At 44.6% G+C, this 23,705-nt stretch overlaps 1 protein-coding gene across 1 annotated transcript in view; it reads left to right on the top strand.

Annotated features, from left to right (window-relative positions):
• Window positions 1-1,581: 1,581 nt before the first annotated feature.
• Window positions 1,582-23,705, top strand: part of LOC124555466 (heat shock 70 kDa protein 14-like) — a 201,466-nt gene continuing 179,342 nt past the window's right edge. Inside the window, exons 1-3 of the mRNA XM_047129389.1 lie at window positions 1,582-1,769; window positions 1,931-2,011; window positions 2,157-2,391. Coding sequence (XP_046985345.1) covers window positions 1,710-1,769; window positions 1,931-2,011; window positions 2,157-2,391 — 376 coding nt within the window. The 5' untranslated portion in view covers window positions 1,582-1,709. The remainder of the gene's footprint in view (window positions 1,770-1,930; window positions 2,012-2,156; window positions 2,392-23,705) is intronic.

Here is a 23,705-nt window from a genome sequence, read left to right as displayed (position 1 = left end):
TTAAAATTGTACCAACCATCACCACCTCACACATTATCATTGGCACTTTCGTCAGTGAAATTAATTTCATAATTGCGTTCTTGAATGCGCAATGACAGAACAAGCAGTGGCAATGGCCAACCTAAATAAGTTTTTTTTTTTGTTTTGTTTATGCCTTCTGGCTGGATCAACGGAAGCGTCCGATTCCACCCGTCTGCTTTGACCCGTGACGTAATGGTATTGTGGTGTGTGACGTCACGACGATGTGGAGTTTTTGAGTTGGTTGTGTTTCTAGGTGCCATGTTGTTATATTTGCTGGTGCCCTCTGCTGGTAAAAATAGACGTGCTGAGTTTAACGGGTAACATTGTGTTCATTTGGGTTTGGGTTGTCATCGTGCTAAAGTAGTTTTGAGTTTCTGTAGTTAGTGCGATAACGTGGGTTGTGAAGTATTTTCAGTGAATTATTTAGGCGAATAGCCTAGGAAGAAATTGACTCCTTGCGAGAAAACGTAAAAACTGAAAATTGTGACCGGAGTGTTGCGGCATTTTTTGTAACACAACTAGAAAAAAAAGGCAGACCTTAAAGAATATGGTACCATTGTCTAGGTGAAAGATACGTATGCATGAGACAATACAAATTTAGGCTGAAGTTCTGTAGAAGCCAAATTATTTTATTGTTGCCAGTGCCACATAAGCTTTCTGTGTATGTGATTCACACACTTTTAACTTTTGCTGCAGAGTTTTAAAGGTGGAAAGAGAATGTAGCAACGCATCAGGAACATTCGTTATGGTCATACAGTGCAGTATTTGTTTCATGCAGTCCCGCACTGCTAGTATGTTCTTACATCCATGTCTCAATTATTAAAGCACGATAAGATGGGTTGGAATGACACTGACGAAATTACATACAAATAGTGTTTAACAACAGAGATCAAGGTACTGCGGTGTTTGCTACGACTTTAAACAGCTTCTACAACACTAATTTATCACCCAGCAGGAGCTGGAAATCTTTCGGATACTAAAGACGAACGCAAAGTAAAATGATCTCGCGTTCGTAATACGCAGGTATCACAACAGTTCACAGGGAAAAATTCACCCATTACAAATGCAAATACTAATTAAGTCTGTCATATATGGAAATATCCGAATTATTTCATTACACATTTCTACATGATCCCACTCTTTTGTTCTTTAATTTTGGTGAGATGATAACAAATAAATAGGCAAAACGATTTTGGCTTATTTATGCACAGCCTTGACTTATCCGCGTTATTACCGACAGACGTTCCTTTACACAATTAATTATACTAAACGAGTTGATGGAAAATTGCGCTCATTGCAATTAACAAATATCAAATTTTTAAGCTACACAGAAAAAACACCATGGAACGCCAAAGATAATATGGATCACAATTTCATTTTTGTTTATTATGAAAATGTTTTCAATTAACAATTCAGTATTGATATTTTTATTTCTTTAATAATGCGCTATTTCGCTAGTGGCATCTGGAAAAATGAAATTCGTACTAATTACTGAATATTTTCGTATTTCTTATTTTTATGACTGACATATCTCCCCATCTAACATCCTTGATTACGTCTTTGACAGCAGAATACTTCTTTGAACGCTATGCAGAGGAAAACAAAGACGCGTGAATATTTGTATTTTGGCGGCAGTAGTGTGTTGTTTGCGCATCGTGTACAGTTTGTTGTCGTCGAAGACTAGCAAAATGGCTGGTGTTTTTGGCATTCACGTGGGAAATTCTTCAGCCTGCTTGGCGTATTGTAAGGTTGGTAATGTTTTTCATATTTGTTGTTCACTGAGAACTTCTAATGTGCCAGAAGTGAAGTCATGAACGATTATTCTTCTAGCTCGAATGTATTCGTGAGAAACGTTCTAATAAGATCATATCTATGTAACTTTGACATTATTTTACGTTTTGTTTCTCAGGATGGGAAAGTCGATATTATAGCCGACGACAGTGGCAACAGAATAATGCCTGCAATAGTCGCGTTTGTAGACGGTGAAGAGGTAAGGAAATTATGTACTAAGCAGCAGTTTATTTGAATAGTGCCCTCTAAGCTGAAATTGCCTGTTACTTCTTAATTTAGTTCGTTTACCACTGTTCCGTAATTCCGCTTCGTGATCAAAATTTAAGAGATCGAATGTGTTTCAGACTGTTGGACTCCCAGCGAAGGCAGCTCTTGTTAGAAATGCCACATGTACAATCGTTCGCAATAAGAAACTCTTAAATGACAGTATTCCTGACGACGAACTTGAGCATCATATCAAGTCAGTGAAATGTAAAATAGTGACTGAAGGAGGCCTGAAATATGAAATCCGAGATGAAGACAAGATTGCTGTGTATACCCCAGAAGGAGCCATGACGTGCATTTACAAAAAGCTGTTTGGTATGTAGAAATGTTTTTATGCGTATCACCCCGATCTCATATTCCTATGAGTAGCTAGTATGGTTCATTCCGTGTAATCTCACAGGGGGTGAAAATGTGGCTATTTCAGAATTTAGTCATATTTGGAACATGGATGCCCACATGTCTCAGTAGTAAAACTGCCAAATAGCACTGTTCTAACTCTTACCATTTTTGATAAATTCAGGTTTGAAGATTCATGGGTGGGTACCCAGTCATTAGTCAGGAACCGGTTTCCGTGTTCTCAGACACTTGCTATTCAGTAATGAGGTGACCTACAGACATCAAGTATTTTAGTCATGTACTGTGTGAGTCATTATGTTGATATATTGCATAAAAAGTAGGATACATCTCTGTTTTTTATGAATAATGTTGAGAATTGCTCTTTCTCCGTGATGTGCTTTACATGTGTGATTTTTTACAAATTATAACTTCACAGAGGGAAAAAATGCAGACTTCATCGTACGCACTATAACTCTTTAGTGCTAGCATTAAGTATAAATAACAATGACAAGCTTTTGGCATTGAAATTAGTAGTTCTTACCTTCACTTAAAGATGACTCCATCACAAAAAAGGGCAAATTTGACAAATTTCAAAGTCCTGTGGGGTACATAGACAATTGAATCACAATATGATTTTTTGCTGAAATGTTTATATATCTGTCAGCAATCTTATCTGCAAAGAATACAGGGCATTAATAATAAAAACGTGTATTCCTTGAAAAATTGACCTGTAGGTCAGAACTGTAAACAATTTAGAGCTGAAAACAGTTATGAATCATTTTTCTCAGTGTGTATGTTGTATTTCTCTGTTAAGTGTCTTTCCTGTGTAAAGAATTAAGGGACAATGTGGGTGCACAAATGAGGTGATACATCCATATTCTGTCACTGCAACTTAAAAAGACAAGTTAAATGAAACATAAATGGTGTAAGCAGTAATGAGACACAGTAATAACTTTAAATATGTACTTATATGTACAGATATAAAAATTTTACAAAGAACATTTTGATAAACAAATTCAAATATAAAGAAGGAAACTAACTTTAAAACCCTTCCACTTTGCATATAACTGTTTTCCTCGACATCTTGATGCAGAAGCAAAATGAGTTCACTTAAATGTGAGAGATATTATTTTTTTCTGAAGCACTTGTTGTCATTTTTATACAACTCCTCACTGTGTCTTTGTAATGATGGGAATCTGCCTGACATGTAGTAGCATTGGATAAGGGGACCCAAACAGCATCATTCCAAGCTAGCCATGAAGGGAATTGTAAATCAGCAGTAGGCATGCAGTTAATCTCAACATCTTTAAACTCATGTGATGCCTGGGAAATGGGTCCTGTGTGCCAGATTTTGTTGTATTTGAAAGCCACGTTCTGCCTGACTTGCAACCTTTTCTGCAAACCATTTCATGAGCTCCCATTGCGACACTGCTCCTTTTTTATATGTTGGAAGTCTCTTTATTATAAAGGTGTTAATTGCAGTGAGTAGTAATGTGTGGTGCAATCATATTACTGGAAATGTCATTGCTATACTGTACCTGTGTTCTGAGAAACCTTAATGTTACTTGATCTGTGAAGAAGCAGAGCATATTAGCACCCTGTATTGTCTAGAGTGCCCTGTGAACAATGCAACCAATTTTCCGATATAAGGAGCTCCTAACTCAGAAATGTAGAATTCAGCTCGTAATGGACAGTTTCAAGTTTTTATTATCTGCTCCACCTTTATTGAGTATTGTCAGAGTAACTTCTACTGTTGGTGTCCTAGAGCACATCGGACTTGGAGAAAGAACAATTAAAGAGAGTCATGGTTTAATTGCTGCTCCAGAATGCAGGAGTGGTCAAAAGATGTTACCTGGAATTGTCAGAGAAGAAGTGGTGATATCTTACGAAAATGATAATATTTCAAGACTTTGTGCAAGGAATTAAAGACTCCTTCCACCATGGTTCATAACAAGAAGATTCACATAAAATTGCATGAAGGTTTCTTGAAATACAAGTACAGCACAGTGACAGTTTCAGAAACCCAATTGAAACAAGCATTTCTAGTCATTGCTACTATCACCTTTCTAATGAAGAGACTTCCAATGAATGCAAATGGGAGCACTGTTGCTATGGAAACTCGTGAAAATGCTTTTTGGGAACGATTGCAAGTTGAGCAGAATGTGGCTTTCAAATTCTACAAAATCTGGTACACAAGACACATTTTCCACCAATCACGTGAATTTAAAGATGTTGAGATTAACTATATGCCCCCTACAGATTCACAATTCCTTTCATGGTCCAGTTGGAATGATGCTGTTTGGCTACCCTTTGCCATTGTGACGTCTAAGGCAGATGTCCTATCATTACAAAGACATGGTGCACAGTTTTATAAACATGACAATAAGTGCTTTGGAGAAAAATCATATCTCTCACCGTTAAGTGAACTCATTTCATTTTTGCATCAAGATATCAAGGAAAACAGTTATATGCAAGGTGTGTGTGTTTTAAAAATGCAGTTTCCATCTTTGTATTTGATTTTTTTATTTTTTTTTATGTAATTTTTCTTTGTGGAGGTTTTATATCAGCATATACTGGTATATATTCAAAGTTCTTAACGTCTCTCATTATTGCTTGCTGCTTTTCTTACTTTTCACTGAAGTTTGTTTTTAATTTACAGTAACAGAATAAAAATATATCACCTCATTTGTGCACCAAAGTTATCTATTGTAATTCTTTACACTGAAAAGACAACTAACAGTGAAATAATAATAAAAAATCCCGTGGAGGCCCAGGAAAAGAATAGGCCTCCGGTATGTTCTGCCAGTCGTAAAAGGCGATGAAAAAGGAATAACCACTAATAGGGCTAACCCCCCTTTTAGTGTGATTAGTTGGTTCAGGACAGAACTAAAGAAGCCTCGGACAAGCGCCGTCACGGTCGGGGATGACGCTTGAACCCTATGCCCGCCCACAATGGTAATGACACTGCTAGCCAACTGGAAAATGATTCAAATCCAAATAGAGGTGTTTTGCAGGATATGCTTCCTGCAACCACCCTAGAAGGAAAACAAAAACAGAGGATGAGATGGTCAGATGAAGTTAATCGACACCTCATGCTCTGTTATTACCAGGCAAGAAACCTAGGAACCAACACAACTGGATACAGATCACAAGTATACACAACATTTATAATCAGATGCCCAGAATTAAAATTTTTAACAGAACAACGACTAGCTGATCAGATCGGTGTAATAATAAAAAATAACAGGATACCCCAGTCAGAATTAGAAAACATCAAACAACAAGTACAACAAATACTGGAACAAAATAATGTGCAATCAGAAGAAGAAGAAAATACAGTAATGGACTCAAACATCCCAGAGCAAACAAACAAAGGACAACACGCCTCAATTAAACAATCAGAGGAAAACTAAATCTTAAGACAGCCACCAGAACAAGCACAAATAGAACACGAAGCTGACATATATAGAATACAAAGACACAAATACAGACATTAGACCATTCTTGCATAGACCACCAAATAACCCACAAGTCGAAACAACAATAAAAACTATCAACACAATCATACACAACAAAATAAATGAAAACACAACTATGGAAGAGTTACAACTACTGGTTTATATAGGAGCACTCACTACACTAAATATACACACTAGGCAGAGATCAGAACCAACCAACACACAGAAGAAACCCACAAAACCAGCATGGCAACACAGGCTACAGATCAGAATAGAAAAACTGAGAAAAGACATCGGACAGCTAACACAATTTATAAGAAATGAAATGTCAGCAAAAAAACGAAAAAGGTTAGGTAAAATCTCACAACAAGAAGCAATAGAGCAATTAGATGAAAAGAAGCAGAAATTACAAGCATTGGCCAAACGACTTAGAAGATACAAAAAAAGTGAAAATAGAAGGAAACAAAACCAAACATTCAACACAAACCAAAAGAAATTTTACCAGACAATAGATAACACACGCATTAAAACAGACAATCCACCAAACATAACAGACATGGAACACTTCTGGAGCAACATATGGTCAAACCCGGTACAACATAACAGGCATGCACGGTGGATACAAGCAGAAACAGACACATACAAGATGATACCACAAATGCCTGAAGTGATAATTTTGCAACATGAAGTCACCCAAGCAATTAATTCTACACACAATTGGAAAGCCCCTGGAAAAGATAAAATAGCAAATTTCTGGCTAAAGAAGTTCACCTCAACACATTCACATCTAACTAAATTATTTAACAGTTACATTGCAGACCCATACACATTCCCTGATACACTTGCACATGGAATAACTTATCTGAAACCTAAAGATCAAGCAGACACAGCAAACCCAGCTAAATATTGCCCCATAACATGCCTACCAACAATATACAAAATATTAATTTCAGTCATTACACAGAAATTAATGACACATACAACTCAGAACAAAATTATAAATGAAGAACAAAAAGGCTGTTGCAAAGGAGCACGAGGATGTAAAGAGCAACTGATAATAGATGCAGAGGTGACATATCAAGCTAAAACTAAACAAAGGTCGCTACACTCCGCATACATTGATTACCAAAAAGCATTTGATAGTGTACCCCAGTCATGGTTACTACAAATATTGGAAATATACAAAGTAGATCCTAAATTGATACAGTTCCTAAACATAGTAATGAAAAATTGGAAAACCACACTTAATATCCAAACAAAATCAAATAATATCACATCACAGCCAATACAGATTAAGCGTGGAATATACCAAGGAGACTCATTAAGTCCTTTCTGGTTCTGCCTTGCTCTGAACCCACTATCCAACATGCTAAATAATACAAATTATGGATACAATATTACTGGAACATACCCACACAAAATCACACATTTGCTATACATGGATGATCTAAAACTACTGGCAGCAACAAATCAACAACTCAACCAATTACTAAAGATAACAGAAGTATTCAGCAATGATATAAATATGGCTTTTGGAACAGACAAATGTAAGAAAAATAGCATTGTCAAGGGAAAACACACTAAACAAGAAGATTACATATTGAATAACCACAGTGACTCCATAGAAGCGATGGAAAAAACAGATGCCTATAAATATCTAGGATCAGACAAAAAATAGGAATAGATAATACAAATATTAAAGAAGAACTAAAAGAAAAATATAGACAAAGGCTAACAAAAATACTGAAAACAGAATTGACAGCAAGAAACAAGACAAAAGCTATAAATACTTATGCTATACCAATATTGACCTACTCATTTGGAGTAGTGAAATGGAGTAACACAGACCTAGAAGCACTCAATACACTTACACGTTCACAATGCCACAAATATAGAATACATCACATACATTCAGCAACAGAAAGATTCACATTAAGCAGAAAGGAAGGAGGAAGGGGATTCATCGACATAAAAAACCTACATTATGGACAGGTAGACAATTTAAGAAAATTCTTTCTAGAACGAGCAGAAATTAGCAAAATACACAAAGCAATCACTCATATAAATACATCGGCTACACCACTGCAATTTCATAACCACCTTTACAACCCTTTAGATCATGTAGCATCAGCAGATACGAAGAAAGTAAATTGGAAATAGAAAACACTACATGGCAAGCACCCGTATCATCTAACACAGCCACACATCGATCAAGACGCATCCAACACATGGCTAAGAAAAGGCAATATATACAGTGAGACGGAAGGATTCATGATTGCAATACAGGATCAAACAATAAACACCAGATATTACAGCAAGCATATTATTAAAGATCCCAATACCACAACAGATAAATGCAGACTTTGCAAACAACAAATAGAAACAGTAGATCACATCACAAGTGGATGTACAATACTAGCAAATACAGAATACCCCAGAATACATGACAATGTAGCAAAAATAATACATCAACAGCTTGCCTTACAACATAAACTTATAAAACAACACGTTCCCACATACAAGTATGCACCACAAAATGTACTGGAGAATGATGAATACAAATTATACTGGAACAGAACCATTATAACAGACAAAACAACACATAACAAACCTGACATCATACTCACCACTAAAAGAAGAAATTAACACAACTAATTGAAATATCCATACCCAATACAACAAATATACAAAAGAAAACCGGAGAAAAAATTGAAAAATACATCCAACTGGCTGAGGAAGTCAAGGACATGTGGCACCAGGATAAAGTTGACATTATACCAATTATACTATCAACTACAGGAGTCATACCACACAATATCCACCAGTACATCAATGCAATACAGCTACATCCAGACTTGTATATACAACTACAGAAATCCATAATTATTGATACATGTTCAATTACCCGAAAGTTCCTAAATGCAATATAACATATACCACACAGTTAAAAGGAAGCCACGCTTGATGAAGGTCCGCGTCACTTTCCATTTTTGACCAGACATAACGTCTGAGAAAAGAAAGAAAGAAATAATAACAATAATAATAGTAACAATAATGATAATAATAATTTATTATCATTCAGCTCTTACAGCAATAGACAGTCATAAGCGTACGTTTCTATATGAACTACTATATCAATGTAATTTAGTTTACATGAAATAGGTAAAACTAGAAATTATATGTTAGAGAGCAGCATTTTCATTTCCAATACATTTGTCAACTGGGTGAAGAGGTTGTTTACTAGTAGCTTATACAGAAGCGTCTGATTCCACCCGTCTGCTTTGACCCATGACGTCACAAGTATGACGGAAACGACCGTCCACTATGACTCCAATATGGCGCCTATGACTTCATTACGTAAACATAACAAACATGAAAATACATCGAAAAACACACACACACACACACACACCTTCCACGAAAAACTTAATCAAACTAATGGGACAAGTGTAGGAAATTGGGGGTTTTTGGGTGGGGACAATTAAATATACACACACGCCACTAACCCAAACGACAAAAAACACTAAAATGACAAGACCCCACAACTTCCACTACACACAAAATCCACTGGAATCGATCACTTCCCTTGGTCGACAGAAACAACTGCTACCACACTATAAATCTCAGAAATTTCACCACCACCACACCTAATCCTACCACACAAAACACACACACACACACACACACACACACACACACACACACTCTCTCTCTCTAGGAAATCAAAATTGCAATCAAACACTTCCCTTGACCTGTTATCCTTACGACACATCCACATATAGCCATCCCTGGTCAGAGACGCCAAAACTTTAGTAAGTCTCATTGCTTCACGACACACTGAACACTTCACGACTTCAGCCAACAGCCCGCATTGCTGAAGAAATTCTATTAGAGACAACGCACTGTCCCCCATCATCGCAGACAACCAAAAACTGTTGACCTTGTCAGTCATATCCATACCTACCAAAGACATAAGCAAAGAAATTTACCAAAATTTACACATGAACAGAAAAGAAACTACAGTAACGTCAACATAACAAGACCAAAATCATTAATTCATTGAAATATATTCCACTGAAGGCACAGTCACCACTGATACTACACACATGCAATGCTACCACACAAGTGAACCCCATATGCCACATAACACGCTACCCATAAACACACCACCAGAGAGAACCACCGACCGCAACAATACGCCACCTATAAACACGCCACACACACACACACACACACACACACACACACACACACTAAACCAAAAACATCACCTAACATACAAATACACCACTGGAGACCACCACCGATCACATCAAAACAACACCTACAAACACGCCACTCTCACAAACTAAACTCCGCGCCGTGGTGACATCACACACCACAACAGCCTTACGTCACGAGTCAAAGCCGATGGGTGGGATCGAACGCTTCCGTCGACCCGCTTATACAATTTAGCTTTAAAAATATTTATAGGCAATTCTGTAAAATCTACCCTTGGCCTATTAAACATCCTTAATCCAAAGGCTAGGTAGGAGTTACGTGATTTAGATGATGTGTGGTATGGTATGTCTACATGTGTGCTGTTTCTAGTGTCAAAACTACGTACATCAGTTCTCAGTGTGAAATTAGAAACGTTGTTTTTAACATAGAATAAAACATTATAGATGAATAAGTTTACTGTTGTCAGACATTCCAGTTTAATGAACAGAAGTTTACAATGTTCTGTTTTATCAGAATCTGTCATTATTCTTATTACTTTCTTCTGCAACAATAAAATGTCATTTGCTTAACAACTGCTACCCCATGAAAAAATTCCGTATGATATGATACATTGGAAGAAAGCAAAATTTCGTGATCTTGCATAGTTATTTGGAACATATCTTTTTAAATTTGTAGTTATGAATATAATAGAAGGAAACATTCCACGTGGGAAAAATATATCTAAAAACACAGATGATGTGACTTTCCAAATGAAAGCGCTGGCAGGTCGATAGACATACAAACATACACATGAAATTAAAGCTTTCACAACAAACTGTTGCCTCATCAGGAAAGAGGGAAGGAGATGGAAAGACGAAAGGATGTGGGTTTTAAGGGAGTGGGTAAGGAGTCATTCAAATCCCGGGAGCGGAAAGACTTACCTGCACATACACAGACACAGCAGACATGTCTGTGTATGTGCGGATGGATATGTGTGCGCGAGTGTATACCCCTTTTTTCCCCCTAAGGTAAGTCTTTCCGCTCCCAGGATTGGAATGACTCCTTACCCTCTCCCTTAAAAGCCACATCCTTTCGTCTTTCCCTCTCCTTCCCTCTTTCCTGATGAGGCAACAGTTTGTTGCGAAAGCTTGAATTTCATGTGTATCTTTGTGTTTGTTTGTGTGTCTATCGACCTGCCAGCACTTTCGTTCGGTAAGTCACATCATCTGTGTTTTTAGATATAAATTTGTAGTTAAATAAATGACTCTTGAAAAGTCTAGAAAATATATTTTTAATATGGGGTTTCCAGGCCAATTTATTGTCAGTAAGAACACCTAAAAGTTTAGTAGTTTTTAATTCATGATTGTTAGGAATCTCTTAGAGGCTAAAATTAAATACGTGTGTTTTACTTTCATTTAGTAAGAAAACATCGCAGTACCCACATCCTGCGAGGCCTCACTCAGTGAAAACTAACCAATATGCAAAGATGTTTTGTGTTGGCCTTGTAGGTACTGCGATGTTTGCATATGTCTGGTTATGATTAACCAATCTCATCCGCTCATCTGGAGATAGATTGAGTCGAAAGTTGATCGAAAGGTAGCGATTTGAAGGGCAAAAGGGAAAAAAGTGCCAAGGCAAGAGCCAAGGGAAAGAAACCTGTGTGATAGTTGGGTCAGATTTTACGAGCAGTAGCAGTTTTCTTGCTGTCTGCAACAGGTCACGCAAGGCTAGATTTTGATTCTAGTGGGTATCTTGCAGGCAGATGCCTTTGATGTTGTGCAGTGGTGTTTCTCGGCGGCTGCAGCTTCTCGGTCAGTGTCAGCATACCAGTAACAGTTAGGTTCATCATCATTTAGTGTCTTGATAGGTTGTATATTGGATTAACAGTGTAGGGCGGTGTTGGCGGTTTCTTTGTGCGTTAGTGTGCGAGCTTGTCAGCTTCCCTGTTGTAGCCTGTTGGTCGGCTATAATAGCAACTGCCATATCCAGTCAATGTTGCTGATGTTGTCATGTGAGAATTTATAAATAAACACGGATTAGTAATAAAAACAATAAAGGTGTGAACACCGATCCTTGTAGCACTCCAGGCCTAACACAAACCAAATTTGACTTCTCGCTATCAATGCACACAACTTGGTGTGTGCCCCCCTGCGGGTCCGGGGGTTAGAATAGGCCCGAGGTATTCCTGCCTGTCGTAAGAGGCAACTAAAAGGAGTCCCTCCCCTTCAAGAGGGTGGTTAGCGCCTGTGTCCTGAGACGGATGGTTCCACGACCTATATTTGTGGTCATTTTGGTTTTTCACTTCTTCTCGTTTCTTCCTTCCATTGTTGGTTCCTTTCTTTGTTCTTCTCCATCTCACTGTCTTCCTTACTCTTTCCCTTGCCTTCTTTCCCTTGCCTTCTTTCCCTTGCCTTCTTTCCCTTGCCTTCTTTCCCTTGCCTTCTTTCCCTTGCCTGCTTTCCCTTGCCTGCTTTCCCTTGCCTTCTTCGCCTTGCCTTCTTCTCCTTGCCTTCTTCGGTTTCCGTCTCAGGGTTTGAGACAGTCTGTCCTCTCTCTCCCTCTCTCTCTTCATTTTCCTCTTCTTCCTTCCTCCCTGTGCGCGCCTGAAGGCCGACCCACGCGTTCGCACACGTAGCCGGTGATGGGGTAACGCGTAATTCCCCGCCCTGGGTAGACAAGTAAGGGACGCACGTACCCCCTGGTAAAGGCCAGGCCCATGGAGGGGTGATTGCCTGAGCTGATACCTTCTGACCATGCCGATTGGTCCCTCCGTCTGTTTCTCGTGAGGTGTGACTTGAGGTGTAAATATTCACTTAAGGCGGGAGTGCCCTCTGAGAGGGTCCCCACAAGGAAGGAGCATGCCATCGGAGACGCTGGCAATCGTGGGGGATTCCTCCGCAATGGATTTCTCTTCTTCTTCTCTCTCGACTTCTGCCCACAAACGGAAACTTGACCAGCCACCAGTGACAAAAATACTACCGCCTGCCCCACAGTTCGTGGTAGTTTCTCGATCTGAGGACGGAAAGGATTTTTCCTCTGTCAACCCTTTCGTTATCCAGAAGGGCGTAGATGCCATAGCCGGATCGGTCAAGTGTTGTACCAGGTTGCGTAATGGTACCTTGTTACTGGAAACTGAGAGCGCCTTTCAGGCACAAAAACTGCTTCGGGCCACACTCCCGTACACGTTCCCTGTTCGGGTGGAGGCTCACCGCACTTTGAATTCGTCTCATGGTGTTGTATATACTAGATCACTCGACGGATTGACTGACGAGGAGATTCAGTCTTTCCTCGCTGAGCAGGGCGTGACGGCTGTCCGTAGGGTCATGAAAAAGGTCAACAATGACCTTGTACCGACCCGGACACTTTTCTTGGCCTTTGATAGTGTTCAGCTGCTGTCGCACATCAAAGCGGGCTACGAGGTTATTTCTGTTCGCCCCTATGTCCTGACACCTACGCGCTGCTACCAGTGTCAGCATTTTAATCACACTCGCCAGTCATGTTCCAATGCGGCTAAATGTGTCACTTGTGGCAGGGATGTCCATGAGGGTGACTGTCCACCTCCGTCTCCTCGTTGTGTGAACTGTCATGGTGACCATGCAGTGTCCTCCCGCAACTGTCCCATCTACAAGGAAGAACGCTGTATCCAAGAAATTCGGGTCAAAGAGAAAGTGTCCACCTCGGCTGCTCGCAAGCTATTTGCTAGTAGGAAGCCCACGCTGCTCCCAGCGGGGAGATACAGTACTGTCCTTGCCTGTCCTCAGACTACCAGGGAGGTGGCGACACAGGCATGCGATCTGACCTTCAGCACCATGGTCGTCCGTTCGGCCAGTGCTAAGATCGCGCGGTCGATGTCTCCTCTTCCTCCCGTCACCCCTCAGACACAAGCACCTTCATCAGCTTCTGCCAAGACGAAGACCCAGAAGTCAGGTGCATGGGCCTTCAAGAAGGAACCGTCCTGTGCAGACTTCCTACGTACCTCGAACTCCCAGCCATCGACCAGTACTTCAACTAAATGACCTTCCAAGAAGGCTCATAGGAAGCACAGTTCTCCTTCTCCGCCACGGCACATTTCTTCTCCTGCGCCACCCAGCCGATGCCACCCCCGGCCGTCATCCCTTTTGCTTGGCCGCACCGCTGGTAGCCGAACATCTGGCTGTTCACCTGCAGAGAAAGCTCCCCCTCCCGGCCATCTTAACAAGATGGCCGATGAACCTATAGAACCAATGGACGATGACTGTCCGCCTACTGATAGCGGCGGCAGAGCTCGCTCGAAGCCAGGCCCTCAGCGGTCTTCGAGGTGACCCCTTCTTTCATCTTCCTTTTCTTCTCACGATGGCACTTATTCACTGGAATATTCGCAGCATTCGCTCGAACCAAGAGGACTTAAAGTTGCTGCTCCGCTTGCACTGTCCACTCGTCGTAGCCCTCCAGGAAACGAAGCTACACCCATGCGATCAAATTGCCTTGGCACACTACACCTCTGTGCGTTTTGACCTACACCCTGTGGTAGGTATTCCGGCTCATGGAGGGGTTATGTTGCTGGTCCGGGATGATATTTACTACGATCCCATCACATTGCACACCGGCTTGCAGGCAGTTGCCATCCGAATTACTCTCCCCACTTTTACATTTTCCATTTGTACCGTTTACACTCCATCGTCGTCTGCCGTTACCAGGGCAGACATGATGCAAATTATTGCCCAGTTATCTGCACCATTTTTGTTAACTGGAGACTTCAATGCCCACCATCCCCTTTGGGGCTCTCCAGCATCCTGCCCGAGGGGCTCTCTGTTAGCAGACCTTTTCAACCAGCTCAATCTTGTCTGCCTCAATACTGGCGCCCCTACTTTTCTTTAGGACACATATCACACCTATTCCCATTTAGACCTCTCTATATGTACTACCCAACTTGCACGCCGGTGTGAGTGGTATGCACTTTCTGATACATATTCGAGCGACCACTTCCCGTGTGTTATCCATCTCCTGCATCATACCCCCTCTCCGTGCTAAACTAGTTGGAACATCTCCAAAGCAGACTGGGGGCTCTTCTCTTCCAAGGCGACCTTTCAGGATCAAACCTTCACAAGCTGCGATAGTCAGGTCGCGCACCTCATGGAAGTCATTCTCACTGCTGCTGAATATTCCATCCCTCACACTACTTCTTCTCCACGTCGCGTACCGGTCCCCTGGTGGACCACAGCATGTAGGGAGGCTTTACGTGCTTGTCGACGTGCTTTATGCACCTTTAAACACCACCCTACAGTGGCGAATTGTATCAATTATAAACGATTACGTGCGCAGTGTCGTCATATTATTAAAGAAAGCCAGCTGGGCTGCTTTCACAAGCACCTTCAACAGTTTTACTCCTTCTTCTGTTGTCTGGGGTAGCCTGCGCCGGCTATCTGGTACTAAGGTCCACTCACCAGTTTTTGGCTTGACGGTCGCGAATGACGTCCTTGAGGCCCCTGAGGATGTCTCCAATGCCTTTTGCCACTTTTTCGCAGAGGTTTCGAGCTCCGCTCATTACCACCCTGCCTTCCTCCCCCGAAAACAGGCAGAGGAGGCTAGGCCACCTAACTTCCGCTCCTCGAATCGTGTAAGTTATAATGCCCCATTCACCATGCGGGAACTGGTAAATGCACTTGCCCGGTCACGGTTCTCCACTCCAGGGCCTAATTCTATTCATATTCAGATGCTGAAGAACCTTTCTCCTGCGGGTAAAGGTTTCCTTCTTCATACTTATAATCGCGTCTGGATTGAGGGACATGTTCCCGCATGCTGGCGCGAGTCTATTGTTGTACCGATTCCCAAGCCGGGGAAGCACAAGCACTTGCCTTCCAGTTATCGACCCATCTCGCTTACCAGCTGTGTGTGTAAGGTGATGGAGCAAATGGTTAACTCTCGTTTGGTTTGGATGCTCGAATCTCGACGCCTACTTACCAATGTACAATTTGGATTTCGTAGGCGCCGCTCTGCTGTTGACCATCTGGTTACCTTGTCGACCTTCATTATGAATAACTTCTTGCGGTAGCACCCGACCGCGGCTGTGTTCTTTGATTTGGAGAGGGCTTACGACACCTGTTGGAGGGCGGGCATTCTTCGCACCATTCATACATGGGGCCTTCGCGGTCGCCTCCCACTTATTATTCGTTCCTTTTTAATGGATCGACAGTTCAGGGTACGTGTGGGTTCTGTCCTGTCAGACACCTTTCGCCAGGAGAATGGGGTGCCACAAGGCTCAGTTTTGAGTGTCGCTCTCTTCACCATAGCGATCAATCCAATAATGGATTGCCTCCCAGCTGATGTATCAGGCTCCCTTTTCGTGGACGATTTTACCATCTATTGCAGCGTGCAGCGTACATGTTTCCTGGAGCGCTGTCTTCAGCGTTCTCTTGACCATCTTTACTCCAGGAGTGTCGCCAATGGCTTCTGTTTTTCTGCCGAGAAGACGGTCTGTATTAACTTCTGGCGCTACAAAGAATTTCTCCCACCGTCCTTGCGACTCGGTCCTGTTGCTCTCCCATTCGTGGAGGCAACAAAATTTTTAGGTCTTACATTTGACAGGAAACTTAGCTGGTCTCCACATGTCATATTTGGCTGCCCGTTGTACCCGTTCTCTACATGTCCTCCGTGTTCTCAGTGGTATGTCATGGGGAGCGGATCGAACCGTCCTACTTCGCCTATATCGGTCGATCGTCCACTCCAAGCTGGATTATGGGAGCTTCGTATACTCCTCTGCACGGCTGTCCATCTTACGCCGCCTAAACTCCATACAACATCGGGGTTTACGTCTTGCGATCGGAGCGTTTTGTACTAGTCTTGTCAAGAGTCTTCATGCCAAAGCCGGTGAATTGCCACTCTCATACCGGCGCGATATACTGCTTTGTCGGTATGCCTGTCGGCTACTGTCAATGCCCGACCACCTGTCTTATCGTTCCTTTTTTGACGACTCTCTCGACCGTCAATACGGGTTGTATGTCTCTGCCCTGCTACCCCCTGGAGTTCGCTTTTGTCGCCTCCTTCAACACCTTGATTTTTCACTCCCTGCAACCTTTAGAGTGGGCGATAGCCACACGCCACCTTGGCTCCAGGCTCAGGTTCGCGTTCACCTTGACCTCAGCTCGCTCCCAAAGGAGGTTACCCCCGGTTCGGTATACCACTCCCGTTTTGTCGAACTTCGTTCGAAGTTCATTAATATGACCTTGATTTATACAGGTGACTCTAAGACCAATGACGGGGTCGGGTGTTCTTTTATTGTTGGGGCACAAAGTTTCAAATACCGGCTCCATGGCCATTGTTCGGTCTTCACAGCTGAGCTCTTTGCCCTCTACCAGGCTGTTCTTTACATCTGCCGCCACCGACATTCTGCTTATGTCATCTGCTCCGATTCCCTGAGCGCCATCCAGAGCCTAAGTGATCCGTATCCAGTTCACCCTTTCGTGCACCGGATCCAACGCTCTCTTCAGCAGCTGGTGGACGACGGTTCTCTGGTTAGCTTTATGTGGGTTCCTGGCCATGTCGGTATCCCTGGGAACGAAGCTGCAGATGCCGCAGCCAAGGCTGCGGTCCTCCAGCCTCGGACAGCTTCTTGTTGTGTCCCTTCATCAGATTGTAGCAGGGTCATTTGTCGGCGCATTTTATCGCTGTGGCATGCTGATTGGGCTGCACTTACGAACAACAAGCTTCGGCCCCCCAGGGGGTCCACAACTCTCTTGTGGATACGTGCGTAGCGAGCACAGGAACCCCGAGCTAATATGGCCCTCCTTCCTTTCCGGGCTGCATACCTTCCTTTTCCGCATCCTTCCCTATCCCCCGTCTTCGCCCCCCTCCCCGCACCTCTGGCTCTTTCCTTCCCTTTCTCCCCCTCTGGGAGTATGGTTTGTGCCTACGTCCGGAGACGGACGCTCGTAACTGTAACGCATTCTTCGCCGTCTCTGCTTGTATGTCTTCATCCTTCCTTTGTCCTTTTCTTTTCCTTACCTCTTCTCTTTACCCTTTTCTCCGCTGCGGCGTTTGAGACCTCTCTTCTTTCGTTTCCCTTTCTTTGTTTTCCCCTTTCTCTTTCTTCCTCCCTGTGCGTGTCTGAAGGCCGACCCACGCATTTTCGTGCGTAGCCGGTGACGGGGTAACACGTAATTCCCCGCCCCGGTTAGACAGGTAGGACACGTACATACCCCCTGGTAACAGCCAGGCCCAGGGAGGGGTGATTACCCGAGCTGATACCTTCCGAAAGTGCCGATTGGTCTCTCCGTCCCTTTGTCGGGAGGTGTGAACAATCACCTAAGGCGGGAGTGCCCTCAGAGAGGGCCCCCACAAGGGAGGAGCGCGCCATTGGAGACGCCGGTAATCATGGGGGATTCTTCTGCAATGGTTTCCTCACCTTCCACTATGTCTGCTCACAAGCGTAAGTTCACTGAGTCTCAGCCACAGACAGTTCTTCCATCGTTGCCACAGTTCCTTGTTGTTTCTCGGTCTGATGAAGGTCACGACTTCTCCACGGTCAACCCTTTCATTATTCAGAAAGGTGTCGACGCAATTGCAGGTCTTGTAAAGTCTTGTTCCAGATTACGGAATGGCTCCTTGTTGTTAGAAACAGTCAGTGCCCTCCAGGCACAAAAATTGCTGCGTACTTCACTTCTCCACACCTTCCCTGCCCACGTGGAACCGCACCGTACTTTAAATTCCACGCGTGGAGTCGTTTATACACGCTCCCTCGATGGATTGTCTGACGACGAAATTCAGCACTACCTGTCTGACCAGGGTGTAACGGCTGTTCATAGAGCTATGAAAAGGGTTGACACGAATATCATTCCAACCCGCACTGTCCTCTTGACATTTGACAAAGTTCAACTCCCATCCAAAATCAAAGCAGGCTATGAGATAATTTCCGTTCGCCCTTACGTCCCAAACCCTACGCGTTGCTATCAATGTCAGTGGTTCAATTACACCAGCCAGTCCTGTTCCAATCCGGCCAAATGTGTTACGTGTGGCAAGGATGCCCATGAGGGTGCTTGTCCATGTCCATCCCCTCGCTGCATCAACTGTATGGGTGACCACGCTGCTTCCTCTCGAGATTGCCCCATTTTTAAAGACGAAAAGCTCATCCAGGAAATCAGAGTGAAAGAAAAGCTGTCAACCTTTGCTGCTCGAAAATTATTCGCCAGTCGACAGCCCACCATGCCTCAGACAGGAAAATACAGCACTGTCCTTGCTTATCCGCAGCCAACAAAGGAGGCGGCCACGCGGACTTGTGACCTCACCTTTAGTGCCACGGTCGTCAGATCGGCCAGCGCAAAGATCGCCCGTTCAACCTCACCACTTTCGCCTGCCCACTCTATGGCTCACTCTTCATCGGGTTCTGCTAAATCTCGACCCCAAAAGTCAGACACCAAGACTTTGAAAAAAGAGCGTACTCGTGAAGATTTTTTACGTACCCTAACTTCACAACCATCGGTTCCTCCTTCATCTAAACATCATATTTCCAAGAAGGCTAATAAGAAACCCAGTTCATCTCCTTCTCCGCCAAGGCGTGTCTCATCTACAGCACCACCTGGCGGAAATCGCCCTCGGCCGTCTTCTGTGTCGCCGAGGCGCACTGCTGGCGACCGATCAACCGGCCGATCGCTGGTGGCAGGAGCTGCTCCTGAACAACCTATGGATCAGGATCTTCTGCCTTCGGCTGAATGCCATTCCATGCTGTCGGTCGCAAGCTCTGAGCAGTCGTTGAGTTGACGGCAACCTTGGTCACATTCCTCCATTTTCTGTTCACCCTATGTCCATTATCCACTGGAATATCCGCAGCATTCGAGCCAATCGGGATGAATTGTCGATCCTCTTATGATCCTACTCGCCGGTCATCTTCTGTCTTCAGGAAACAAAGCAGCGTCCCCATGACCGCTTTGTTCTCCCCCATTTTTCAGTCCGTCCAATTTGATCTCCCCTCTGTTGAAGGCACTCTAGCCCATGGAGGACTCCTGATTCTTCTCCGTGATACTCTCCATTATCACCCAATCCACTTAAACACTTCCTTCCAAGCTGTCGCTGTCCGTCTTTCCCTTTCTGGATATACCTTTTCTCTTTGTACTGTATACATTCCATCGTCCACACCAATGGCACGAGCTGATCTCCTTCATCTTCTTGGTCAGCTTCCACCCCCCTATTTGCTGGTTGGGGACTTCAGTGCCCACCACCCGCTTTGGGGATCTCCACATCCTTGTCCACGTGGCTCACTATTGCTAGACGTCTTCCACCAAGCGGATCTAGTTTGCCCCAACACTGGGGTCCCTACATTTTTGTCTGCCTCTACGACAAATTTCTCTCATTTGGACCTTTCGGTCGGTACTGTTCCGCTAGCTCGGCGCTTCGAATGGTTCGCCCTTGATGATACACACTCGAGTGAACACTTTCCATGTGTCCTTAGACTGCAGCCCCAACTGCCCTATATGCGCCTGCGACGCTGGAAGTTTGCCCAAGCCGATTGGACACTTTTTTCGTCTCTAGCGGCATTCGATGGCCGTCACTTTCCTAGCGTCGGCGATGAGGTCTCACATATTACCGATGTTATTCTTACAGCTGCGGAACGTTCAATACCATGCACCTCCGAATTGCCCTGGCGCCCCCAAGTTCCTTGGTGGAACGAGGCATGCCGTGACGTAATACGTGAGCGGCGACGTGCTCTTCGCGTTTTCCGCCTTTGGCCAACTGTATCCGCTATAAGCAGTTCCGTGCGCGATGCCGTTGCGTCATCCGCGATAGCAAGAAGGCAAGCTGGAAATTCTTTATTAGCTCATTTAACACCTTCACTCCCTCCTCCGGAAGTTTGGAGCCGGATTCGACGGTTATCAGGCGCGCCTAGTTTCTCCCCGGTCTCTGGGCTCACTGTCGCGTGTGATACGTTAGTGGACGCCGTCGCAATTTCTAACTCCTTGGGTAAACACTTTGCTGAGATTTCGAGCTCTTCAAATTAGCCACCAGCGTTTCTCCCGAAGAAACATGCAGCGGAAGTGCAACCTCTTGCTTTCTTCTCTCAAAGTCGCGAGAGCTATAATACTGTTTTCTCCATGCGGGAATTCCAACATGCACTCTCTTCTTCTCGCTCCTCCGCCCCAGGACCGGATGGTATCCACATCCAAATGTTCCTGCATTTATCAACCCATAGTCTGCGTTACCTCCTTCGCCTTTATAATCGAATTTGGACCGACAGTACTTTTCCCAGACGATGGCGGGAAGCTATCGTCGTTCCTGTTCCGAAACCTGGAAAGGACAAACATCTCCCCTCTAGCTATCGCCCCATTTCTCTCGCGAGTAGTGTATGTAAGGTTTTGGAGCGTATGGTGAATTGCCCTTTAGCTTGGTGGCTGGTGTCCCGCAGTCTTTTAACACCTGCCCAATGCGGTTTCCAAAAGCATCGTTCTGCAGTTGACCATCTTGTTTCTCTCTCCACTTATATCATGAACAATTTTCTCCGGGAACGCCAAACAGTAGCAATATTTTTTGATCTGGAGAGAGCATACGATACCTGTTGGAGGACAGGCATCCTCCGCACACTGTTCTCTTGGGGCTTTCGAGGTTGGCTGCACCTTTTTCTTCGCGAATTTATGACAGAGAGCACATTTAGAGTGCGGGTGAACACTACTCTCTCCCGTACTTTCTCCCAAGAAAACGGGGTACCCCAGGACTCCGTGCTAAGTGTTGTACTGTTTGCTATTGCCATAAATCCAATTATTGATTGTCTCCGTCCTGATGTCTCGGGCTCCCTCTTTGTGGACGATTTTGCGATCTTCTACAGCTCTCAACGGACCAGCCTTCTTGAACGACGTCTTCAAGGATGTCTCGATTGCCTCTACTCTTAGAGCACCGAAACCGGCTTCCGTTTTTCTCCCAGTAAGACCGTTTGTGTTAATTTTTGGCGACGTAAGGAGTTTCTTCCACCCTCCTTACATCTAAGACATGTCAACCTTCCATTTTCGGACGTCGCTAAATTCTTGGGTCTTATGTTTGACAGAAAACTGTGCTGGTCCTCCCACGTTTCCTATCTTTCGGCTCGCTGTCTGCGATCGCTCAACACCCTCCGTGTCCTGAATGGTATGTCCTGGGGAGCAGACCGAGTGGTCCTTCACCGCGTCTATTGCGCCTTAGTGCACTCGAAATTGGACTATGGAAGCATAGTTTACTCCTCTGCTCGGCCGTCTATTCTTCGTTGTCTCGACTCTATCCACCACCGAGGATTACATTTAGTGTCTGGAGGTTTTTACACCAGCCCTGTGGAAAGCCTTTATGCTGAGACTGCTGAACCTCCGCTGTCATATCGGCGAGCATTCCTTCTGAGTCCCCCCTGCGGGTCCGGGGTAAGAATAGGCCCGAGGTATTCCTGCCTGTCGTAAGAGGCGACTAAAAGGAGTTTCAACCGTTTCGGCCTTCTATGTGATGGTCCCCCTTGGGGTTTGACCTCCATTTTTCAAAATTCTACAGAAGTACGAGCCTTTTGGGGAAGGACACCTTACATGGTGTACCACTGGTCCTAAGTGCACTAAGACCTTGGCACTCAGCATTGCACTGGCGTTGTAACCATACCCACTATTCCTCAAATTGGGCCTAAACGCCTGATGGGTTGTCCAAGTTACGCCCATAGTGCATCTCCATCTGCACCAGCGATCATGATGGACTTTCCATGGCGCCAGAAATCCAGCACGGTAGCCAGCCCGTTGTGGCGGGGTCGTCATGTACCCTCTAGGTTGTAGCCCCCTGACAACACAGGGATCGTACTGCCGATACCTGAGCTGCACCCTCCCCACGTTGGCCAAGGAGTAGATGCCCGTCTCCTTGGGGCATCAGGACTCCCGGCAATGGTCATCCTGCCAGGTGGCCCTTGTTGCGGCTGGGTGGCGCCCGTGGGGAGAGCCCCTGGTCGGAGTGGGTGGTATCGGGGCGGACGTTTCGCAGATGAAACGTCAACACGTATCAGGTCGCTCTGCGGCCGAGTCTTTCAAAAGAAAAGGTACCGTTTCTAGTTCTGGTTCTCCTGCCCTTTCCCCCTTGGCCACTCCATGGGAGGAGGGACAGTCCCGCCGGCTTGGGGCGAAGTACTTCCCCCGCTATTTGGTCTGTTCTCGAACCGATGGGGGGACGTTCGCCACCTCCAAGCCCATGTTCTTTGTTCAGCACATTGAGGACGTCTTTGGGGAAATCAAGGCTCTCAGCAAGATGCGATCAGGGTCCGTTCTTATCAAGACCACCTCTGCCACACAGTCGGCGGCACTCCAGGCGTGCGACTGCCTAGGGGACATCCCAGTATCCATTGTCCCACATCTGGCACTAAATAGGACGCAGGGGGTTATTTTTCATCGTGACCTCCTGCTACAATCTGATGAGGAGCTCAGGGCCAACCTGGAGCGCCGCGGCGTGCATTTCGTCCGGCGAGTCCAGCGCGGCCCCAAAGACCGTCGCATCGACACCGGGGCCTTTATCCTCGCCTTCGAGGGGGACGTTCTCCCGGAGAAGGTAAAGGTGATGTGCTACCGGTGCGACGTGCGACCTTACGTCCCGCCTCCTATGCGCTGTTTTAGGTGTTTGCGCTTTGGGCACATGTCGTCCCGGTGTGAGGCTGAGCCCCTTTGTGGCGATTGTGGACGTCCT

Source organism: Schistocerca americana, chromosome X (assembly GCF_021461395.2).
Source record: "Schistocerca americana isolate TAMUIC-IGC-003095 chromosome X, iqSchAmer2.1, whole genome shotgun sequence".
Classification (NCBI taxonomy): domain Eukaryota; kingdom Metazoa; phylum Arthropoda; class Insecta; order Orthoptera; family Acrididae; genus Schistocerca; species Schistocerca americana.
This window is presented reverse-complemented; position numbering and strand designations above follow the sequence as displayed.